Here is a 23,471-nt window from a genome sequence, read left to right on the forward strand (position 1 = left end):
CCCAGCCCTGGTGTGTAGCTGCCCACTGTGAGGAAGGGGTGGGGGGCTGGCTGGGGGAGCCTGTCCCAGCATGCCTTTCCCCGGGCAGGCCCAGGAGCTGCTGTATACCATCGTCTTCCTGCTGGACAGCACCTGTTCCCTTGAGTGGCCTGGCCTCAACTGACAGTGGAGTAGAGGTGGAGGCCTCTCCCTGGCCCGAGCCTCACCCAGACAGTCTGCCTTGGATGCTGTCGGGTCATTCTGGTTTGGACTTCATTGCTTGGCCCTGTCCTGGAACCTGACACAGCACAGCACAGCTGGCTCAAGTGGAGTCAGGGGCTGCAATAGTGTCACCAACTGGGAAAGGAAACAGCCAGGCTCTTTCTGAGGGGGGAGGGGCCTGAGCCCAGGGTGAGGGCTACAGGAGCTCAGCTTGGACATCTGATGTTGCCCAGTCTGGGGGAGATGCCCACCCGCCCAGGCCCCCATCCAGGCTCCACAGTAGCACAAGCCCAGGCCTGGGAGGAGCTGCCGAGAAAATAAAACTCCCGAGAAAAAAGGGCTGTGTGTGTGCACGTGCATGTGCCAGAACAAAAAGGACTTTATTCCTCTCGTAAACATCTCTGGTGGCCTGGCCTTCCCGACCAGGAGCTAAGCAGGGCGTGCAGCCTGGCTACTGCCCCTCTGCCACAAGCTCTGTGCCTGGGCAAGGCTGGTGTCTCAAGGGATAGAAGAAGTGGACACTCTCCTGAGTAGGCCCCAATACTGTCAAGAGATGGGCCGTGGCCCTGGCTTAAAACTTAAGTATAAGACATGAAGGGACCATACCACCTACCACCTTCTATCCTGGGCATCTGGCCCAGAAAACCCAGGAAGGCTCTGAGAAAGGACCACAGGCTTTGCAAGCAGAAGCAAAAGTGGGCTGACCTCTGACCTTGATTTGGGAGGTGTCTGAGGCCATACACAAAGCAAAGTATGCTTGGAAGGTGGAAGGACCCTGACAAAAGCTGATGGCCCTGCATCTGCGGGGGAGGCTCAGGCTGGCCACGGTGGAGTCTGGAGGAGGTCGTGGACCCTGCCCAGCCAGCAGGTGGTCATCTCTGTGGGCCACACAGGCTGTGCCAGTCAGCTTCACTCTCACACCGGGCCCGGCCATGGAAAAAGTGCTTGATGAGGTTCTGGGCCTCTTCTTTAACTGCGGATTTGGGGTGAGGGGACATGAGGGTCAGTCTCCTCCCTGCAACCACCCCCCCTCAAGTGCCTCTGGGCCCTGGCAGTGCGAGTGCTCACCGCTCTTTCCAGGAGAGGTCTTCTGAGCCAGCAAGTGTGACAGGTGGCGGGCGAAGCCTTTAAACAATTCCTGGAAGGGAGAGGAGAAGCAGAGCGTAGGATCTCTGCCCTGATGACCCCTGGGGTGACCCACAGCCACCACCCAAGGGCAAGGCAGGCTCCAGGGAGGGCAGGAGCTGGTCTTGGTCTCGGGCCTAGCCTGCTTCTGGCCTGCTGTGTTCTGGGGCTCACACTCCCTTGTCCTCTCACCCCTACTGTACCCAAGTATCCCAGGCCTGGGGGAGGGCAGAGCCCACCCACTCACCCTACCTTGGATGCAAACTTGCCATCCTTGTAGAAGGGGGTCAGGCACTTGACCACAACATTTGCAGCCTCCTTCAAAGGGATGCCAGGAGCTGAGAGCTGGCAGGAGTCTTGGGCCATAGGATTCGAGGTGCCCTGATCATTAGCTGACAACATGCTGCCCTTGACCTCCACAAAGATGGAGGGCTTGGCTGAGGGGCGAGGCCTCTTCTGAGCCTGGCTCTCTGGGTTCTCCTGGGTAGGGCCATGATAGAGGGACACTCAGGATCCCTTTAACTGGCCACCTCCTGGAAAACTGGGCCCCAATACCATCTGGCTCCCTCCAGCCCATCCCCCCTGCTGCTGTGTGTGCGAAGCAGCGAGGATTTTCTCAGAACTGTGACCAGAACAGAGCAGCTACTGGCCCATCCACAGGCACCTCCCTTCCCCTGGGGCCTCCTCTCTGACAATACCTGCTGGGATCTGGGCCGCTTGCCCATCTGCGTCTCCTTTGCGGGGGTGGGCTGGGCTTCAGGGGGACCCTGGTCTCTGAGTGGACAGGTGCTAGCCAGACACAAGAGTAGGCATCAGAGCTCTAGGTGCCAGCTGCTCCCTCATCCCAGGCGGTCCAGCAGAACCCAGGTTAGGGATGAGCTCTGAGCTTTGGAGGCCCAGTTAGCAAAGAGGATGCTGCCATGCAGATTCCAGAAGATCCCATGACTACCTATGCCCTTACCTTGGTCCTTCTCTGGAGCACTCCTCAGTCTGAGGAGGGGCATTCAAATGTCCCTGGGTTCCATCTTCCTTCTCTGGAGCCATTGGGGGTCCCTGAACCCCCTCACAGGAGGGGCTGGCACCTTCTGTGCTTGGGGCTGAAGCAAGCAAAGATGGGCTTTCCGCCCTTTGGTAGAAGAAGCGGGTGATGTTCTGAGAATCTTTGTGGGCCGCTGCGGCTAGGAGCTGCTGCTTCTTGTTAGCCCGGGCCTTGGCGACGGGACTGCCCCTAGAGAAGCCTTTCGCCGCCTTCTCTGGGGAGAGCCCCGCACAATGAGCACTACCCACAGGGGCTTCTCCTCTGGGCCCCGGGAGGGACACATTCCTGTCCTCATCCTGGAGGCCACAGGGCTGGCTAGGGGGCTCCTGCTCACTTCCCTGCACGGGCTGGGGAGCTTGCTCCTGGATCCTCGTTGCCTCCATCAGCTCCGTGGCTGTCTGGAACTGGCAGGAGCCTTTGGGGAAACCAGCTCCCACCCGCTTGGGTTTAAGCTGTGAGGAAGAGACAAGGTTCAGACCACCAGGCTCCCTCAGGGGCACTCACTGGCTGGTCAAGTTGGCATGTTGGGTCAGGGCTCTCAGGAATGTGGGAGGGAAGAGTCCCTTGGGAGTCAGGGTGATGGGAGAAAGAGGCCGTGGGCTACAAAGGTACATGTGGCAGAGCAGAGAAGCTCCAAGGCCTTCTAGGTCCAGCACCATGATACCAGGAGACAAGAGGCTGTGCCCTGCTTGAAGGCAAAGGGCAAATGGTACCCTTTCTGGACTTAGGTTTGGGGGGGCCACCAGGATGCCACTCACCGAATACACATGGGAAGCTGGTGGGATGTCATACTCGTCGGGCTCTGAGGGCTCTGCCTGGGCGCTGCAGCTGTTGGCACTGCCTCCTGAGTCATAGGGCTGTCCATCCTTGGAGGCTTTGTGTATCTCAGCCACCTGGGCAGGGATGGGCAGGGAGGCCATGGCACCCACGAGCTCCTCCTGACAGCCCCAACCCAGGCCCTCCTTTTCTTCGAGGCACAAAAAGTGAGTTTCTGTGGCCAGTAGCTACAAGCAACTAGACACTAGAGAGGTTCTAGTCCCCATGGGGTTGGCTAGAAACGCCTCCAGACAATCGAGGAAAAGAGTGGGGCTCTATCCCTATAAATTGGCCTCCTGTGGTGGGGGCAGGGAGAGGGTGGATTCTGGGCCACCTGGGGCACGAGGGCCAGCAGACAGCCTCGGAACATGGAGGGGTTGCCCTTTTTCCTGAGCCCATGAGCATGCCTATGCCCGCCGCCCACCCTGCACTGGGCGCACCTTCTTCAGCACGCTGGCCTTGTACAGGTTGGCCACCTTGGCATTTCGGAACGTCTCATATTCCAGCTCCACGGCCTTGGCCTGGAGGTCAGCCCTGTGGGTAGGAATGGGCACGAGGTATCAGGCAGGCCTGAGCCTTCTCCCTTTTAATCTCCTGCAGACTCTCCCCAGGGACCCTGGGGATGGCTTCGGGGCCTGGCAGGGATGGTCTTGGGCTCAGGGATTCTGACTAGGACTCTCCAGGTACCTTGTGACTTGCTACTGTCCTTCAGCAGCCACCAATAGCACCTAAGTTGTGGCGACACATGCTGCTGGTGGGGCTGTGGGGACTGGCCCCTGGAGTAGAACGGGTCACAATCTGGGGAGTGGCTGCCCAAACAAGCCAGGGGTGTGGGTGTTCCCGCAGTCTCCAAAAGAGCAAGAGCTTGGAAGGCCCTCCTTGGCCCGGGCATCTGACCTTGTCCCCCAGCACTGGCGATCTCGGGACACTCACCCATCAGTGGTACGTGTGGCCTGTTGGTTACTGCTCAGAGCCTCCTCCAGAAGCCGCAGGCAGTGCTCTCGGGCCTAGCAGGGAGAGGGAGGTTGGTCACACAGTCTCAGGGTAGGGAAGGGGCCGGCAGTGGGGGAGGAGCTGCCGGCTCTTACCTTCACAGTGAGCCTGGGGACCCTCCTGCTGTAAGCCTCTTTCAGGGGACAGTCCTCATCTGGGGGGAGGAAGGGTGGGTTGTTCCACTCAACCTTCTAATCTCCAGAGTCCCCCAACCCCCTGACAAGAATCCTCCAACCACACTGTGGGAACAGCCCACAAGCACCCAGCAGCACTTCTGTACTGACCTGGGGGTACGAATTCTTCTATCTTGGGGTCTTTGCCCTGGAAGACAACATGAAGGGCCCATGAGGCATTGTGTTGTGCTGCAGGACAGCTTCCATCCAGCGGCAGAGAAAGGGCTAAGAGGGCATGAGCAGGGGACCACAAGGGACCCTGCACAGGCCACTGAGCCCTGCCAGGCCCCAGGCCTCCCCCTTCACCTTGCGCAGCCTCATCTGCCTCTGATAGAAGAGATTCCATTCCCGCTTGTGGGTCTCATCTCTGCCCTCGTCCCCGCTGCCTCCAGAGCCCTCGTCGTACCTAGGATATAGGCTACGCGTGAGTGGCCCTACTTGTCCTCCCCACTCATGCCACTGGTGGAGGAGTGATGTCCCTGATTTCTTCTGGCAGCTCAGGGCAACACCAAGGTCCAGGCCCCAGCATGGCAGTCAGGGAAGGAGGGTGGACTACAGCATTGTGTCACCTCTGATCTGGCTTAGCACCAGGGGAATGACTGGCTATTTCCATTGGACCGGGAGTCCCTGGCTTCATGGCCCCTTACCTGCTAAAGCCGCCGTAGCCCCTGCGGCCTCCCTCGTACAGCTCAGGGTCGAAGCTATTCCCCTGGGAAGGCCCAATACAGGTCTTGCTCCAGTTGCTGCCGCGCTCCAAAGCATCCAGCTGCCTCCGCACAGCCATAGGGTTCTGGCAGTGGTCGCAGCCTTTGGTGCAGGCAGGTGGTGCGTCCCCAAAGTACTTGGCAATGGCAGCATGCCGGCATCTAGAGCAGGCAGCATGGTAGGGGTGAGGGTTGCAGAGCCCAGGCAGGCCAGCGTCTACTCACTCAATCCCTCAATGCTGGCTGAGCGTTGCTATGTGTCTGGCGCCACGCTAGGGTGGTACACGCCTTGTCTCATCGGAGCCTCATGAGGCACCAGTTAGTTCTGCCCATCACACAGGTGAGGACAGCAAGGTGAAGGAGCCTCCCAAGGTCACATAACACACAGGGTATCCTGGCAGCCAAGATGTGAATGCCATCCTGTCCAGTTACTCCTCCACTGCTGCCTCTGTCCTCCAGCACTGGGGTGCTCCAGGAAGAGTTGAGGCCTAGAGTGCAGATGCTGGCTTTGCCACTGAGGCTCTGTCCTTGGGTTAAACATTTTACCTCTTCAAGACGACACACTCTCATCTGTAAAATGGTGAAGGAAGGCACTGGCCTCACAGGCCGTATAAAGACTGATGAGGTGCTGAAGGGCAGTTTGATACAGTCATACACTTGATAATCCTTTATACACAACTGTCCAGCAAGATCATAATACTGTATTTTTATTGTGCCTTTTCAGTATTTTAATTTTAGTTAGTTTTGAGACAGAGTCTTGCACTGTTGCCAGGCTAGAGTACCATGGCATCAGCCTAGTTCACAGCAACCTCTAATTCCTGTGCTCAAGCAATTCTTCTGCCTCAGCCTCTCCAGCAGCTAGGACTACAGATATCTGCCACCATGCCCGGCTAATTTTTTCTATATATATTAGTTGGCCAATTAATTTCTTTCTATTTTTAGTAGAGATGGGGTCTCACTCTTGCTCAGGCTGGTTTCAAACTCCTGACCTTGAGCGATCCTCCCGCCTCGGCCTCCCAGTGCTAGGATTATAGGCGTGAGCCACCGCACCTGGCTTCCTTTTCAGTTTTAATACATTTAGATGCATAAATACTCACCACTGTGTTATAATTGCCTATAGTATTCAGGATGGTGACATGCTTATATAGGTGTGTGGCCTGGGAGCAAGAGGCTACCACACATGGCCTGGGTGTGGAGTAGGCTCTACCATCAAGGTGTGTAAGTGTGCTCTGATGTCCATGCAAAGATGAAATTGCCTGAACAGTGCATTTCTCAGCACATACCCCCATTAAGCAACACATGACTATGTAATAATAATAAAACATTATTATTATTCACCCTTTTCTGCGGTAGGAGGGTGAGGGGACTGTAGAGAGGGCCTGACTGTGGCCTCAGAACTCTGCTCTACTTTCTCTTGGTGGTCTCTTCCTTGGGGGCCCCCATGATCCCGACCAGGCCGAGAGCACCCAGTCTGAGGCTGGGGGATGCACACCACAGACACCCCCGAGAGAGCAGGCAGCTCTGAGAGCTGGCACCAGACGGAGTCACTAGAGAGGGCATCCAGCCAGGGAGATGCGGCCTCGTCCAGTCTTCCTCACCTTCCACTGCCTCCACCCTGTCACAGCCCTCTTGGGGCGACCAGCCTCTGCCCAAGCTGGGAACAGGGTGCGGCCTCCAGTTGGCAGTGAAGCTCTGTCTCTTCTCCAATCCCTAGGCTGGGAGTGGCCTGTCAACTGTTAGAGCAGGTGCAGAGGCCCCAGGAGAGGACATAGCCCTATGAGGGCCCTTATAATAGCCATTCCTGGTGGCAGGAATGTGGTGGTGGGGGTGGAGCCAGAGAGCAGCCAGAGACAAGGCTGTCTGGGGATGCCACAACCCCGGGACAAGAATAGCTGGTGTCAACTGCTCTAACTAGAACTTCTCTTGATGTGCGCACTGCTGGGGCTGTGACCCCAAGGTGCAGGCTTGAAGGAATGAAGGCCAACTGTGACACTACCCCTAAAGAAGCAGGTCAGGCTCACTCCCCTTCGGCTGCGTGGAGAAGGCTGCTCTGTCTGACCTGAACAACCTGAGGTAGAAGCAGCCACCAGGGGGCATGCTTCCCGCTGCTCCTGCTCACACTAAATGTGACAAATGTTCCAACCGCCAGTCTGTGCGTCCTGCACAGTGGCTGCCTGTCCGGTCTCTGGGAGGCTCTGGCATCTGAGTGGTGTGGCCACACAGTTAGCTTCCTCCCCCCTGCCCTCCCCAAGCCCTGACTCACTGGGGTTTTGTGCTCAGATTCAAAGAGCCCCATTGATAGCGAGGCTGGGGTCGGTTTCTCTCCCTGCAGCCTGGTCTGCTGGGTGGCACAACCAGCCAAATGTCAAAGGGCCCAGCCACTGGACCCTGGAACCCCTCCCTGACAGCCAGCCCAGGAGCGTGGAGACAGCCCCAGCAGACGTCCATCCTCTCACAATGAACATGAGGCACCTCAACAGGCAAACAAGCCACTCCCAGGTCACTTGGGACCCCAAGTTATTTCCCAAGATGCCTTAGGATGCTGAGTGGCAGAAGGGCCTCCCTTGGGGGCTTGGGTGGGCCGGCAGTTCCCCGACCGCCTGTTTACTGTCTTTGCTGGGAGAGGCCAGAAGGATGGACCAGCCAGGGAGTGGCCTGAGGGCCAGCATGGGGTGGTCTGGTGGTCGGGGCACACAAGCCAAAAGACCCTCCCGAGGGTGGTGGTGGGGAGCCTGGGAGCTGGTGATGCCACTTACTTCCTTCCCTCCACAGGCTCAGGTGGAGCCATTCCCTCTACCAGGGAGGCAGAGCCAGCCTCCTCTTTCACCACCGCCCAGCCCAGGCCCAGCCCACAGCATGCAAGGGAGGGGAGAGGAAGAGAAGGGAGGAGGAGAGAGGGAGCTTGCCCTGTCCCTAGGCAGCCCTCCCAGACAGGGGCAAGGCGTCAGGTACAAGGGTATGAAGTTGTAGGGCAAGTTCCCAGCCAGGGCTCCCTCTGGCTCCCTCTCTACAGTAATTTGACACTTGGATCTCCAGGACAACCCACAACAAGAAAGCTGCAACACAGAGGGCAGCTGAGGCAGCTGGCTGTCAGCGGCTGGGAGCTCAGCACTGAGCGAGGAAGAGACTTCTGTGGAAGCTCCAGGCTGGGTGCCCCAGCTCATCCCCCCCACCCCCGACACCTGAGCTCCCAGGTGAGTGGTGCTGGTCACAGGCGAAGGGGGAACAGGAAGGGAGGGAGCAGCAAGGGTCTCCTGTCCAAGGGGTGAAAGGCTATAATCTACCGTGGACACAGAGAGGAGGGTCTTGCGGGACACCCTGGTCACTTCCCCACCAGGCAGTCAGGCGGCCTCCTGCGCACGCCTGCGCTTTCCCTTCTGCTGGACTGACCAGTGCTGGGGGAGGCGGGGTGGGGAGGACCTTGTGCTGCCCCTCTGCGTGCTGTGTAGGCAGAGGGGCTGAGAGGGCCTGCTTACTCTGCAAGTCAGTTTAAGCTTTTTCTATTCAGGGGGCTTAGAAGAGGATTTGGCTGTCCCGGCTTGGGAGAGAACCGCGTGGGCCAGCTGAGTCTCCCTTTTCCCCAGGATTAGGGCAGAGCCCTCCCTGTCCCTGCTTTCTCTCCAGTTGAGGTGGTCAGGGAAGGTTCTTTCTAGCCAGCTTGCCACCCTCCAGGATGCGGCAGGACTCATGGCAGCTCTGCCCATCTGTGTCCTGGACAAGCTGCAGCTGCCTTCTCTTTTGAGGGACTTGGCCCACTCTCTGCCAGATGTCCTCAGCTCCAGGCTCAGCCCAAGTACACCTCTCCGGGCCCACTTACCTCCCATGAGCCCCCCAGATCTCCCTCTGGCAATGAGCACTGAACACTGAACCAGCAACATGAATGCCTAACTCTAAACCCAGGGTCGGGGAGGGATAAAGTGACAACAGAAATGAGGCAGGGACATTCCCCCGCCCCTGTATCAGGGCTCAGGGACTATGTTGAAGGGACCTTGTCCACCTGTGTCCTATGGATGTCAGGACATGGGATCTCTGCCTGGCTGTCTGGGGTGTCTTTGGGGTAAGAGCCAGTAGGGTAGGAAGGCTCACCACTGTGCCCATCCTTCACCTGGCCTGACCTGCTATCTCAGGTCCCTTCCCTGTGCCATGTGCTTCTCAATGCCACAGGAGTTGATCCCCTAGCCACCAACCTAGGCCAGACGCTACAGCCTCTGCTGAGCCAAGAATGCTTGGACCAGTCCTTGGTTTCCACTTTTCTGCAGATCATTGTTTTTCTTTCTTACTACAACAGCTTGCGTGCTTTGGGAAAAATTATCTGGAGGGGTGGCGGGAGCTTTTTAACCTTGGCTCGAGGACAGGGAGGTGGGAGGAGTAGGCCGATTCCACAAGCTGCTCTTGGTGCTCCCCAAAGAACCATCCTGGGAAGAAGGGAACATCCAGCTTCTGTGGCTGTAGGAAAGGAGCTACTGTTTCTAACAATCACCAGCAGCAGGAAGTGCCTTCTCCTGTCCTGGGAGGCTATAGGGCTTAGGGAGCAGGGACTGCTCAGGTTCAAGTACCATCTTCTCCTTCAAGTAAGAGCCAGGACAGAAAAGGGAGTCATCCAAAGGCTCGCGCATTGCACAGAGGGCATTTCCGCCCTGCTGGTTGGGCACAGATCTCCCACAACTGTGGGTTATGCCTCCTTCTAGCTGGTCCTCAAACAAGATAACATCCGGCAGGGCAAGGGTGCGCTGACACCCACCATGACAAAACAGCAGGGGCAGGGCAAGAAGCCCCTTGGGGCCCTGGCCATCAGTGCTTATCAGTCTCAAACACACCAGCACATGGGGAGCCCAGAGTTGGAGTATCAGTTCTGCAAGGAGTAGACAGGGAAGCCTGGGTCCCCAGCGGTGCTGTGCCTGTGGGATGCCTGCCTCTCCACTGCAAGGCTCACTGTGCCAGGACGCACCACACAAAGGAATGTTTCCTGTCCCTCCAGTGCTACCAGCCTCCTCTGCCCTGCGTCTCCCTTCTCCTGGCTGCCACTCTGGCCAGGGTGCACCCTTTGAAGGCACTCAGTAGAGCTGCCCAGGAGGCCTGGGTGGCAGGAGGCCCCATGGCAGTTGAGCTGCTGTCCCTTCTGGGGCCAGGGGAAGCCACCACTTGTTCTAGCTGCCACCCAGGAACCTCTGAAGATCCTGAGAAGCCCCAAATGAGGTACTACAGAGCATGAGGCTGGGAGGAACTCTGGTTTCCCTGGTTCACTGGCAAAAAGTGCAGTTTTGGAAGAAGTCTGAGATAGAAAAACTAAACAAATACAGAATTATCAGTAGCCCCACCAGGCTTTCCTACCTTCCTCCTTCCCACCTGGGAAGGTAACAAGGACGAGAGGTAGCAGCTTGAGAGTTCCCACAGCTGGAACACTTAGGGCTCCCTTTGGAGCAACGGCTGGGGCACATGCCACAAGGTCACCTGACGGCTGCTGGTTATATTGGGCATCAGGCACTCCCTTGGCCTCGCTTTAAATAGCCCACTGGGAAGACAGCCTGGGAACTTGTTGGAATGTGCCTCCTCCTCAGAGAACAAGACCCCTCAGTGCCTCCACATTCCCCATTAAGGCTCCTTCTGCTCAGACACAGGCTGAAGCTCGAAATGACAAAATATCAACTGCAAAGCAAAGAGGGTTCCTCTTCAGCTCTTTGGAGATCCAACAGCTATGTCCAATGGCCTTGCTCCTGATCACAGTGAGACAAGATCCCATGAGCAGCCCTGGGTCAGACCCCAGGGCTGAGTGATCCTGGCCAAACCTGGTTGGTGAATTCAGCTCCTTGTTGGCCCCCTAGGGAAGGAAGCCTTGGGTGCAAAGCTACGATGCTGTCCACACCATGGCCTGTGCTGGTATGGAACGACACTCTTCCCACAGTGGCCCAGGCACGAATCTGCAGCCTTCTGACTTCGCAACCCCTGGAGAAGCCTGGCTTTATAGCCAAAGCTTCTGATCAATGAACTCTGCTTTTCCTGCACAGTAAACTCAGCCTCAATCCAACTGCGCACCTCCCTGCTCTGGAGACCCACGACTCGCAGACCGCCCTGGCTCTTCCCACCACTGCTTCTCGCTCGCAAGGAGGGAACCCGATACAATCTCTCCCGGTCTTTGGGTGCGGCGCACAGTGAAAGAGCTCTCCCTGCCTTCCCACCTCCTGGCTTCCTCTTTTAAGGAGTGTTTGCTGGGTTATATTAGGCGATGTGGGCACAGCACCAATTAAGCTGAAAAAGCCAGACCAAGTACAGATGAAGATGGAGGGGAGAGAAGCAGTCCAGCTTCCGAACCCCGTGCAAACTGCCCCCAGGCATCAGTCGGCATCTTCTCTTCTTCCTTTAAGAATGAGACCACCCGGAAACCTGAGGAGTAGGAATGGTAGAGCTTCTGGCACAAGCGAGGGGACCATCATCCTTCTGCAAGCCTGCTTCACCTGGCCAGAGGGAGGGTCCCATTCAATCTGACCAGAGGTAGCAGTCCAATGCTTGGACTAGCAGGGCACACAGATCTGTCCCGGTGGTGATAAGTACTACAGGTAGTTCTCAAAAAGCCTGTGTGGCCTTGGCCTGGTGGTGATGTGCTAATAAAAGCAGCTCCAGACCCACGAGGTAAGGTGGGACTGGCAGAGCACAGCCAACTGCTTCCAGAGGGCTCTGGGGCCCTGGCTCCTGTGCCACACTCATGCATGGGCAGCGTCCTCTGAGTTGCTCTGGGCTGACTTATCTTGCTGCCAGAGCCCGAGACAGGCCTCTGTGGAGAGAGAGTGTGGGTCACTCTCTGTGCTGACCGGCCCCCATCCTGCTGTGTTGTGTGACCTCAGAGAAGTCACTCACTCTCTCAGGTCTCAGTTTCCCCGTATGTAAAAGGAAGGAGGCAGGAGTGGATGACTTGCAGCATTTTAGGATTCTATGCTTCTTAGTACGTGGGATCCTTCTGCAAAAATGTGATAACCGGCCGGGCGCTGTGGCTCACGCCTGTAATCCTAGCTCTTGGGAGGCCGAGGCGGGCGGATTGCTCAAGGTCAGGAGTTCAAAACCAGCCTGAGCAAGAGCGAGACCCCGTCTCTACTATAAATAGAAAGAAATTAATTGGCCAACTGATATATATATATAAAATTAGCCGGGCATGGTGGCGCATGCCTGTAGTCCCAGCTACTCGGGAGGCTGAGGCAGAAGGATCACTCAAGCCCAGGAGTTTGAGGTTGCTGTGAGCTAGGCTGACGCCACGGCACTCACTCTAGCCTGGACAACAAAGCGAGACTCTGTCTCAAAAAAAAAAAAAAAAATGTGATAACCTGGAGGTCAGACTGAGAGAAGCTGGGAAGATCTAACTCACGGAACCTCCTACTTTTGCAGAAAATCATCTAATTTTCCATGGAGTCATCATCTGCCTGCCACCTCTGTTGTCCCTTAAAAAATTGCTCCCAATCTCCAACTTACCCACCTTGGTTCAGTACACACACCATGAACACCCCAGAAATGCAGACCAGATATAATGTCTAAAAGGTATTTAGGGGTGGGGGAGACAACTCTCAAAGCAAGAGACCCAAGGCTGCCTCAACTGTCTTGGCACTGGCTGGTCCCCACCCAGAGGGGCACTCACACGTGCTGGCCACCTCCCTGTGGCTTTACCACATGCTGCTAGACAGACCTCCCATTGGCTGAGAAAGATGGGCATCTCACTCTGCGTCAGAGAGAGGAAGCAACTCATCCATGTCACAAAGAAGGAAGGGAAGGCAGCACTCAAGTCTAAGAGGATCAGAACAATCTTCTAGAAGACTAGAGAAGTTACTTTGTAGAAAAGGAAATTCATTCCAGCTGCTATCACTTCCTGAAGGGCTGAGAGGCAGAAGGGTGGCAAGATCCTAAGTGACAAGATCCTAAGTGACAAGTAGGGCTAACTGGAGGTCAGCAGGGGTTCGACCTTCCGCAATGGGGTGGGCTGCCTTAGCAGGTGGGGCAAGCAAGGGCTGAATGGTCATAGGAGGGCAACAAGTGCAGGGTACATGACCTTCAAGGAGGTTCTAAATCAGCTATGCCAAGGCAGCAGCAGCAGGAGAGACCAGCCTTGCTGACCGCAGCCATCTGGGGGAGAACCAGTTGAGACCAGGAATGAGGCAGCAATAATTATAGCCAAATGCCTGGCATGCGCCCCTGGTCACCTGTCCCCTGACTCCACCGCCTCCCCAGATGAGAGCCTTGGTGAACTAGTTCAGGCTGGGTTAGCACAGGCTGTCCCTCTTCCTCTGTGAAGAGGTACTGGCTCCCTCATGCCTACCAGAGAGGTGGCAGGGGGAAGAAGCTCTGATGTACAACAGGCCCCAACTCACAAACTCTGCTGGAGCTGCACCTGGGGCCTCCTGAGCACCCCTAAACAGGAAGAGGTTTCTCTGGGGAAGGGGTGGGAGCACAGACGACTCCAGGTCAGCCCAGAGAAGCAGGGGAAAGCTAGCAAATCCAGTCCTGGGACTCCTGAGCCCATCCTGACACACAGAGTCCCCTGGCAAAAACCAGAGGGACATGGTATGGTTTCATCCTCCTCACAGGAGGACAAAACATGAGTAAAGAAACTGGGCTAGTGGGAGAGGTGGGGTGCCCTAGGGGACAGTTCTCACCTATAACTGACCCTGGCCAGAATTTGCTCTTGGGAGAACCTGATCCCTCTGCCCACAAGATGGGCTCTGAAGCCTATCTCCCCACCTCAAGGGGATCAGGGGAGGCACCCAAGTCCTGAATGACCTAGGGAAGCTGTACCAGTCCAAGGCACTCTGGCAAAACCTAGGAGTAGTGTTCAAGACAAAAGAATGTAACAGCAAAGTCACTCCACCTTGTGGTCAGAAACTGTCACCAACCTCAGCCTTGGCTGAGAGCCCTGCAGGGTTAAGCTCTGCCAAGCATCCCCCCAGAGCAGACCCCCAGTCTCACTCTCACCCCAGCTTCCCTCACCCTGGGCAGGTATCAGCTAGATGGGGGCTGAGGGCCACTGAGCGGAAGCCACTGGGGTGTGATGATGTGTGAGACCTGCCAAACTTGTTCTTCGGGCCGAGGGTGGGTGAGAGGGTGGAATTTCTGGTGCTGTGTGGAGCCAGCCACGGAGACTCCAGGTGTTCTCTCTGCCCCAGCAGGAAGCCAGCACAGCATGGCAGCCACCAACTTCGTGCAGGAGATGCGCTTTGTGGGCGAGAGGCTGCTGCTCAAGCTACAGAGGCTCCCCCAGGCCGACCCCGTGGAGATCGTGGCCTTCTCGGTCATCCTCCTTTTCACAGGTCAGTTGGGTCACTCAGATTCTCCTCAGTGCCCCATGGCTCTTCCTGGCTTCAGGGAGAGATGACCCATGGTGCTAGCCAGATGGCAGGCAGGCAGAGGTAGCAGATGTCCCCCAGATCAAGGAAAAAAAGCAGCTGTCTGCTGGGAGAAGCCAAGGGATTTCCCCACATCCTCTGACATGCTGCTCGGATGATGAGCAGTGCTGGGACCTGTGCCCAGCAGCCTCCCAGATGCCAACCCAGGGATGAAGGGAGCCAGGCTTGGGCTGTGGAGGAGGAGACACAACAGGGAAGAGGTCGGAGGTCAGCCCTGGCAGCCAGCAGGGGGACTATCAATACCTCTTGCCAGCCTCTCGGTTCTTTCTAACCACTAACCTAGACCTTGGGGAAAGCCCTAGCACACCTCCAGGGGGCATCCTTTCTTTCCCCCACCCCTGAGTGCCCTGCGCTCTCTCCACCCCCCAGCCACGGTTCTGATGCTGCTGCTGATAGCCTGCGGCTGCTGCTGCACTCATTGCTGCTGCCCCGAGAGGAGGAGCAGGAAGATCGAAGTGCAGCCCACGACCCCAGCATGAGGGCCGGGGCGATGGCTGAGGAGAAGCTGGAGAGAAGCCTGGCAAAGCCATGACGCAGGGAATCCGCCTGGCCCTGCAGCCCTCGCCCCTCAAGACCAGGATCCCCTGGCCCCAGCCCTGGCCCTGCGCATGCACCTGGACACTGACCCCTGGAGCCTTATCAAGGAAACAAGGGCTGGTACAAGCACATAACTACCCACCAGTGGACGCTGGGTATGGCGATGAGGCGTCGACAGTTCCAAAGACTGAGTAAATCACCTGGGATTCTTTGTCAACCTGCACATTTTAAAGAAGCAGGGGTCCATAACTCAGCGGAGAATGGCCCACACCTGGGCGAGCTAGCCACGCTGAGGAGGGGCAAGTCCATCAGGGGGACACTGTGCAACAGCTACTGCATCACGAGCTCCCGGGACCTGTCAGTATTCTAGTCTGGTATCGGCCTGTTTACTTCCAAGTAAAAGCTCTTTGCTTATGTGTTTCTGTGGCACCAGACTCTCAGAGGTCGGACGGTGTGCCAGAACTCCAGGGGCGTGGCCAGCACCTGTCTTTTCCAGGCCTCTGTTCTGTGCCCACGAAACACACAGGCGGTAATGCCATGGACATGGAGGAGGGGTGCAGTGAGATTCCTGCCAAGCATTAGTTGTTAACAAGCTGCAGAGTGACAGAGGCTAGGTGCTAGGCTCAGGAACACCACTTAACATTTTCCACTAGCACTTTGGCTGCACACCCCACACTAGCAGGCTTAGGCCAGTGGGTCTTCCCAGACTACTGGAGTAAGAGCAGGTTAGGCACCTAGTATCATCCATAACCTGCACCCTAACCCTGGGCCCTTCCCCGTCATGTGCTGTCTGGGCCCACACCTCACCCTGCCACTTAGCTGTGTGACTCAACTTCCCCAAGCCACGTCTCCTCCCTGGTGAAATGGGACTAATCCTAGTTCTGCTTCCTGGGGTGCAGGAAGTGAGAATAAACATCTTAGACCTAGGATAAAGTGAGGTGTGTTTATCCTGTGAGGATAAACATCTTAGACTTAGGTCTAACACAGCATGGTATTGGGTACATCCTAACAGCTCCATAAATATGAACTTTATTTTCATCATTTTCCCCTCTAAACAAGGGACCAACCCAGAGCAACATGGACCCATTTTAAAGAATGGTCCTGATGGCCGGGCATGGTGGCTCACACCTGTAATCCTAGCACTCTGGGAGGCCAAGGCAGGCAGATTGTTCGAGGTCAGGAGTTTGAAACCAGCCTGAGCAAGAGGGAGACCCTGTCTCTACTATAAATAGAAAGAAATTAATTGGCCAACTAATATATATAGAAAAAGTTAGCTGAGCATGGTGGTGCATGCCTGTAGTCCCAGCTACTCAGGAGGCTGAGGCAGTAGGATTGCTTGAGCCCAGGAGATTGAGGTTGCTGTGAGCTAGGCTGACACCACAGTACTCACTCTAGCCTAGGCAACAAAGCGAGACTCTGTCTCAAAAAAAAAAAAAAAAAAGGTCCTGCTGAGATGCAACACACCCTTCCATCCTCCCTCCCTTCAGTTTACTTTGTCTTCCAGAGAACTTTCCAGCTAGAGCTACAGACCCAGGAACGAAGGTAGAGGAGGCACCCGGCTCCATAAATGCCAACAGGACCAGGATGGAGCTATGGCACCTCCCCACAGGTTCCCCAGAGCCATAGAGAAGTCTGTGTCTTTCAAAGGCTTTTATCACCTTGCCCACATGGCCCATGCTCTGGCTTCCTGGGAGCAGAGCCCTGTCTACACAGAAAACAGGTCATGGAGTGGCAATGCCAGCCCCTGACACACTGGCAGAGACAGGCAGGGCAGAAGCAGCTCTCACTGGCTGGTTTCATTTCCTGGTGTCCATGGACTTGTCTGACAGGTTTGGGTTGAAGACCCAAAGAAGCATCCCACAGAAAAAAAGAGAAAAGAAATTTAAGAAACTGCTTGTTCTTGGCTTCCTCCAAAGAATGGGGCTCAGAATGACAATGATGGCTAAAATTCACAGATGGCTTATACATGCTCAGGCATTGTCTTTAGCATTTTAACAAATTTAGCAAATTTAGCAAATTCATTTAATCATCACAATGCCTCAATGCTGCAGATACATTGTCCCCATTTTAGAGACAAGGAAATTGAGCATTAGTGACACTAGGTGATTTGTCTAAGTTCAACCAGCTGAAACAGTGGCACAACCAGCCTCTGAGTCCAGCCTGTCTGGCTCCACAGCCCCAGCTCACCCCACCCAAGGCTCTGAGGCCTGGAACTTGGCCACCAGGTTGTAAGACAGATAAGGCCCTGATCCATTATCCTCCATCAACCAACCCCATCCCAAACACCCACACCCCAAACTCTGTCTCAAAATAATCTTCATGGGAGAGGGTGGGACCCAACAGGTAAGAGCTGGGGTGGGGCCCAACAAGGTGTTCCTCCCAGAAGAAAAACACAGGAAAGGGGCAGGGACAGGAAGCCTTGCATTTTTTCACTCCCAGCACCCATGGCTAGAGGGTCCCTGGAAGTCCTCTGTTCAGACATGCTCCAACAGTGAAGCAGCCCAATTCCTATGTGACTTTTCCTTAGGCATCAAGAATGGCCATCCTTCAGGGAGGCAGCGGCTGAGGCTCTGCTAGAAATGATTCTGATGCTTCAGTCCAGCTGCTGACAGGTGGGAACCACGGACAGCCCTGGGCACAGACAGGCAGACTGGCTGGCTCATTTGCACCTTCCAATTCCATGCCAGGCAGTCTGCACTGCTGAGTCCATACAGGACGCGGTCCCTGCCCACAGAGGACTTACTCCTTCCATTGACAACAAACTGGCACATCCTCACCCCAGCTGTCCGGCTAAGTCCCACACAGACCTCAGTCCCACTTGGACCAACAAACCAGATCTGCTCTGGCCCAATGGCAGCCTGGCCCTGGCCCGCTCCTGGAACGGGCAGCTCTGGTGTGGGTCTTCTCTGGGGAAGATGGGCATGGAGAGGAGCAGCAATCCTCCCACACCTCCACAGGAGAGACTAAAGAGAAAGATGCACAAACCTGCACTGCCTGAGATAGGCAGGGGCTGTGGAAGGGGTGGCCATCACTGTTTGAGGCCTAGAGAATATCTGACTGACTCTGGCCACCACGTCTCTGTTCCCGCCACTAAGCCATCCTGGACCAAGCCACCACCAATGCATGCCTGGGATCACTGTGGCAGCATCCTCAGCCATCTCCACAATCATCTCACCAGCCTCTTCACACCCACCCTGACGCGGCCACACAGCAGTCTGCTCTGTTCCTCAGAGGGGCCTCACTCTGCACTGAAGACCTGTGTTTACTGTTTCTACATTATGCCTTATTAAAAACTACAATAAAGCCACCGATGCAACAAGAATCTCATTAGCAAAACTTGGTGGAGAGCATTTTCTCCCAAATCTGTTTCCTCAAACATTATTACTTCAAAGCAATCTATAATAAAAATTTTCATAACAACATATTTGCTCCTGGGTAATACAAATTCCAGATCATAAAAAACTGAGGACAAATTAATTTTGTCTTTAAAAAAAAGTTTCTTTGCTGTCCTTGGGACCTGTTTCCTACCATACAACAATGTCCCCTAATTCTGACTCATACACAGTCTTCATGTCTCAACTTGAAAAATCTCTTCTTTATACACAGAGCCCCTCAGCCCCCAGACCAGCTTACACCGGCTGTACCAACAGCGTCCTCCACCGGTCTCTTCACAGTGACCACTACAGTAGAATTATCTGACTGCGGCCAGCAGTTAACTGAAAAAGCCAGTTAAAGCAACATTTGTGTACATGACACCTAAGTTCTCCATATATCTCATTCAACTTTAATTTTTTTTTCACATCTCATTTTACTTTATTTTTATTTATTTTGTAGAAGCAGGGTCCTGTTCTATCACCCAGGCTGGAATGCAGTAGTGCAATTACAGCTCACTGCAGTCTTGAACTCCTGGGCTCAGGTGATCCTCCCGCCTCAGCCTCTTGAGACACTGGGATTACGGGTGCATGCCACTCCCTCTAGCTAATTTGTTTACTCTTTGTAGAGAGGGGGTCTTGCTCTGTTGCAAGACTGGTCTCAAACTCCTGGCCTCAAGCAATCCTTCCCCCTCGCCTCCCAAAGTGCTGGGATTACAGGTGTGAGCCATGGCCCCCTGGCAACACATCTCATTTTAAATTGAAACACATATATGCATATTCCTCAGCTAGTCGTTTTGGTGTAGGGCCAGGGTCTTTTCTCCGAGTATGGCTTGCTAACCAAAGTTCCTGTATGGTCTATTTTGTAGTTTTGGTTTCTTTGAAATAGAACTTTACACATATGTGCCTGAGAACTTAAAGGCATTTGCAAAGAAATCGGAGTGTGAAGTTATTCTGGATTTTCAAAAAATGTCCCCAATATTTAGTTTCCATGTCTACATTTTTTCTGACAGGAACATTACTTGAAGGATTCCAAAGTCATCCCTAAGTGGTCAAATAGGTATTTATAGAAACAACTTTCTTCATTCACTCTGAGGTACAGCATAGTGCTTCAGACCCCATACTCTATGTTCAGCTGGGTTCAAACCCCAATTCAGTTACTTACTAGCTGAGTGACCTTGGGTAAGTTATTTAACTTCTCTGTGCCTATTCCCCATCTGTAAAATTGGGGTTTTGGCTATTACTGTTGCTTCATTTGTTTATGTGATGTCAAATTTGATTATATAATTACAATAACAAGTACAACTACCATAAGCAGGTTTGGGAACAAACAACTCACTCTTGATAAGCATCTGATTTAACTGACAGAGCAGAAGGACAAGGTACACCAGAGACCAGCCTGCTGGTTGTGAGTGCACTGCATGCCTGGGGCATTAGTCAGGAAGTTTCATACAAGGACGCAAAAGCACCTTGGGTAAGCCAGGAACAATGCAGCACATGACAGTTAAGGATGCCTTTCCTAAGCTTGCTGACCATCTGTCATCCAGCCCTGCCTACACCTGAGAGAATCACCTGAGGAGGTTTAAAACAACAGGATGCTCTGGCATCCCCAGAGACTGATGTACGTGGTATGAGGTGGGGCCTGGGCATTTCTACAAACTCCTAATTCTAACAAGCAAGCTTGATGACCCTCAGGCCAGAAGGGAAGCTCTTTGAGGGTGGGACCTACCTCTTGTCTCCCAAGTGCCTAGTGCAGCTCCCGCCACTGCAGGCCCTCACATCATAGCTTTTAAATGAGGAAATGGTGGCCATGGGGTTTCAAGCACCAGGGCACAGCCTTTATTCCCTCTTCCTAGCTTCCCTATGGCACCAGTGGATAGGAACCAACCACACAGAGCAGCTGAGGCCGTGCCTAAGAGACAGACAAAGGCACAAGGGAGAAGCCAGGTCTCAAGGTGATAAACACTTCCACTCAGAGACTAGTTCCAGGAAGTGCCAGCTGGGGCTGCAGTTAATCATTTACTCTGCGCTACAAGAAGCAACGCCTATGTGGCAGTCCCAGCCCCAGTGCTTCCCAAGCTCTGGGCAGGTCCCCTTAGTCAACAGGTCATCTAGACAGAGGAGAGCCAAGACCCAGCCACAGGTGAGGGGGACAGGTGGCCCAGGGCAAAAGCCCTGGAAACAGTCTCTTCCCCTACCCCACCTCCACCCCATTCTGGCTTCTGTCAGGAATGACTCATTAACATGTGTCCTGAGTACTCCCCAAAATGACATCACAAAAGGGCAGAACACAGCTGGGGGTGGGGGAGTGTGAAAGGCAAAATGGGAAATGTGGTTGGTTGCCAGGCAACCAGCCCCAGCCCACCTTTGTTTGCTTTGGTGTTGGCAGTGGTCAGGGCCACTTGCCAAGGCCAATACCTTTTCCTCTCAACAGTTGCTTCTTTGAGTCAGCCCAGTTCTGGTCACCTGGCAGGCCTTCAGCTCAGGCTACCGCCTTAACGTGCAGGCCCTGAAGGACTACCAGGATTTGCAGTCGTGGGACACAGGACTGTCAACAGCAAAATCAGGTAATGCCTCCTCCCCTCATTACCTGTCTTTCCTTCAACTGGCTACAGGCTCGTGTGGATGTTAGATCCACTTCAAGAAGATGAGTTAGTCCTTCTGTTTTCAGCTACCTCCAGGGAAGTTTACCATGGTCTCAGCCAAAGTCAGTCCATGCCTTGGCTCCTAAACTGATCTCTCAAAATGTCTCTCAAGTGTTTGGCAACTGGGGCAGGAAAAATAGAATCTATAGTGGTACTTTTCTGATTCTAGCTGAGTAGGTCTCAGGGATAAGAGAAAAAGTCCTTGCTCACACATCCGGGCTACTCAGGAAAAAACAACTGGAGAATCCAGGGCCCCTCCCTTTGCAACACTTCAGCTTCTATTTCTATAGAGGAGGAAACTCCATTTGTTGCTTGCTGGAGGCATTAAGCCCAAAGACTCACCATCCCTTTGCCTCCGCTGGCTGCAGAGGATGGCCAGCTGTTCACCGAGACTGCTACAGGGGCTGAAGTTGAGAAGTGGAGCATAGCACCTGGGACAGGGCCTTGGAGAGTTCTCTGCACTCAGGACCTCTGTCCCTCTTTTCCAGGTTCACATGGACCAAATAATAGTGCAGAAGTCAGATTGGAAGGATGAGTTCTGGGAGAACCCCTGGGAGAAGGGGGGCCTGGCAGTGATTGGCTTATTCATCACTACAGTCCTGCTTCTCATCCTGTTTGCTATTGTGTTTGGTTGGCTCCAACGGATAGAAGACAACTCATATGAAGAGGACTGATCTCACTTCCTGGGGGCTGAGACAGCAGCAGGGGAGGTGAACTGACCTGCTGTCCCCTATACTGGCAGTGAGCCCCCACACGGTCCCCTCTGGCTTAGGGTCCAAGCCCTGGCGTCTTCTATTCCTGCCAGGAAAGTGTCTAGTCAAATACTGGATCTAATTAGCAAGATGTGGAGGCTGGTCTGAGACCAATTCTGGCCACCCCCTTCCCTGCTGCCACTTGGACTCTGAAATCACAAGGAGAGGGCCTCTCCGCTGCCTCAGTGAGATGAGCAATGGCTAACAAGGTCCTCTAACAGGCTCACAGCCACAGCCAGCAACTTCACAAATCCTTCACAGAGAAAGACACAAATAACCACATGAAGTAAAAATTCCTTTTCAAATTGGCTAACTTGTGAGAGCTCATTTTCTACCTAGACCAAGAGCAAGCTTTCCTAGCAAAGCCTTCAAGTCCCTGCATGGTCTGGCCCTGACTGTGTCTCTAGCCATGCTGCGTCTGGGTTCTGGGCATGTGTTTCAGTTCTTGAATATGGTGTGTTCTCTCCTACCACAGGGTCTTTGCACATGCTATTCCTTTTGACTGCAATGTTCTCCTTCACACAACACCTCACTCCTTGCCATAGTTAGTGCTTCCTCATCCTTCAGACCTCAGGCTAAACCTGACTTCCTCAAGTAAATCTTCCCTGACCCTCTTAGACTTGGGCAGCGCCATCTGTTATATACACTCAATCACCATGTACCTTTTCTTCAAACCCCATTTAATAGAACTTACATGTTTTTAATGTCATTATCTGATAAGTGCCCATCTTCCCCAATGGATCAAGTACCATCAAAGCAGGAGGGGTCTCTTTCTGCTCAGCATTGTATTCCCCCATGCCCAATGTGTCTGGCATAGAGTCACTATCCATTAGCACTTGTTTGGCTAAATAAATGAATGAATGAGCAGGAGGACGCAGGCTGGTGGGCTACCCTAGCCCAGAGATCCCAGGAGACCACAGAGCCCAGTTCACTCCAGGCCTACACACAAAGCTGGTCTTCCTTCTCAAAGGAAGGACCTCTAGGCCAGAGGACGCTTCAAAACTAATAACTATTCCCTGTGACACTAAAAGATAAAAAGCCCTGGCATGAATAAATAAATACAGCTTTTATGTGCACCATCTGGGGGATGGTCATGCTGGAGACTCAGACTTGTGGGGAGAGGGGGAGAAATGGGTATTTATTGAAATCTTAAAATCTGTGCCCCCATAATATGCTGAAATTTAAAAAATAAATAAATAAATAAATACAGCTTTTCAAGGCTACAGCCTAGAGAAAGTAGCCATATGCAGAGAAGAGGGGAAACTGCTGGCTGTCCAGCCCAGCCTCAGGTGTAACTGACCTGAGCATCATTTCTGCTGCCCCACCCCCATGCACCCAGACCTCACAACACCTTTCTTTGTAAAAGTGTTCCTGCCTCTGCTGAACCCACCCCACTGGCTCTGTACCCCACTGGCTCTGTCCTTTGCTGCCAGGAGCCCACCCAGAGGGATCGTTAGTGGGAACAGCTGCTTCAACTTCAACCTCCAACCAGAACTATTCTTAGAAAAGGAGTAACTCTCTTGCGGAGAAGGGAATGCTATACACCATTTGTGCAACAGACAGACGTCCTCTTTCATTCAAAGAGCTATGGCCACTACAGACACACCCACAGTGTTTATTCCAGCCTGGGGCCTAGAATCCAGAGCCTGCACATGTGGCAAACGACCCACAGCAGTATGAGTTGCACATGGGGCAGGGGGAGTTGGTCACCTGGACTGCTTGGGCCCACAATGCC

General features: G+C 54.2%; 4 protein-coding genes across 8 annotated transcripts in view; 3 read left to right on the forward strand and 1 right to left on the reverse strand.

The window, feature by feature from the left end:
* Window positions 1–519, forward strand: part of MYO15B (myosin XVB) — a 31,447-nt gene extending 30,928 nt beyond the window's left edge. Inside the window, exon 66 of the mRNA XM_075993924.1 lies at window positions 89–519. Within this exon, the coding sequence (XP_075850039.1) occupies window positions 89–163 (75 nt within the window). The 3' untranslated portion in view covers window positions 164–519. The remainder of the gene's footprint in view (window positions 1–88) is intronic.
* A 23-nt stretch (window positions 520–542) lies between these two features.
* Window positions 543–23,471, reverse strand: part of RECQL5 (RecQ like helicase 5) — a 35,745-nt gene continuing 12,816 nt past the window's right edge. For 2 of the 5 annotated variants that reach the window (XM_012778822.3, XM_075994749.1), the window contains 12 exons: window positions 4,995–5,213; window positions 4,654–4,753; window positions 4,459–4,495; window positions 4,270–4,328; window positions 4,115–4,188; window positions 3,622–3,715; window positions 3,124–3,258; window positions 2,288–2,817; window positions 2,025–2,115; window positions 1,579–1,806; window positions 1,270–1,339; window positions 543–1,174 (listed from right to left, as the gene is read on the reverse strand). In XM_012778822.3, coding sequence (XP_012634276.2) covers window positions 1,074–1,174; window positions 1,270–1,339; window positions 1,579–1,806; window positions 2,025–2,115; window positions 2,288–2,817; window positions 3,124–3,258; window positions 3,622–3,715; window positions 4,115–4,188; window positions 4,270–4,328; window positions 4,459–4,495; window positions 4,654–4,753; window positions 4,995–5,213 — 1,738 coding nt within the window. In that variant the 3' untranslated portion in view covers window positions 543–1,073. Of the gene's footprint in view, window positions 1,175–1,269; window positions 1,340–1,578; window positions 1,807–2,024; window positions 2,116–2,287; window positions 2,818–3,123; window positions 3,259–3,621; window positions 3,716–4,114; window positions 4,189–4,269; window positions 4,329–4,458; window positions 4,496–4,653; window positions 4,754–4,994; window positions 5,214–14,328; window positions 14,602–23,471 lie in introns of those variants that run through there. The other 3 variants (XM_075994750.1, XR_012913109.1, XM_075994751.1) reach the window with 3 other exon arrangements.
* Window positions 14,209–15,002, forward strand: SMIM5 (small integral membrane protein 5). The gene is made up of 2 exons (XM_012778830.3): window positions 14,209–14,335; window positions 14,801–15,002. Exons 1-2 carry the CDS (start codon window positions 14,209–14,211, stop codon window positions 14,908–14,910), a joined length of 237 nt encoding a protein of 78 aa, XP_012634284.1. The 3' UTR covers window positions 14,911–15,002.
* On the forward strand, window positions 14,247–22,051 carry ERLN (endoregulin). Its single transcript, XM_012778831.3, has 3 exons — window positions 14,247–14,335; window positions 20,774–20,906; window positions 21,473–22,051. Exon 3 carries the CDS (start codon window positions 21,479–21,481, stop codon window positions 21,656–21,658), a length of 180 nt encoding a protein of 59 aa, XP_012634285.1. The 5' UTR covers window positions 14,247–14,335; window positions 20,774–20,906; window positions 21,473–21,478; the 3' UTR covers window positions 21,659–22,051.

Source organism: Microcebus murinus, chromosome 18 (assembly GCF_040939455.1).
Source record: "Microcebus murinus isolate Inina chromosome 18, M.murinus_Inina_mat1.0, whole genome shotgun sequence".
Classification (NCBI taxonomy): domain Eukaryota; kingdom Metazoa; phylum Chordata; class Mammalia; order Primates; family Cheirogaleidae; genus Microcebus; species Microcebus murinus.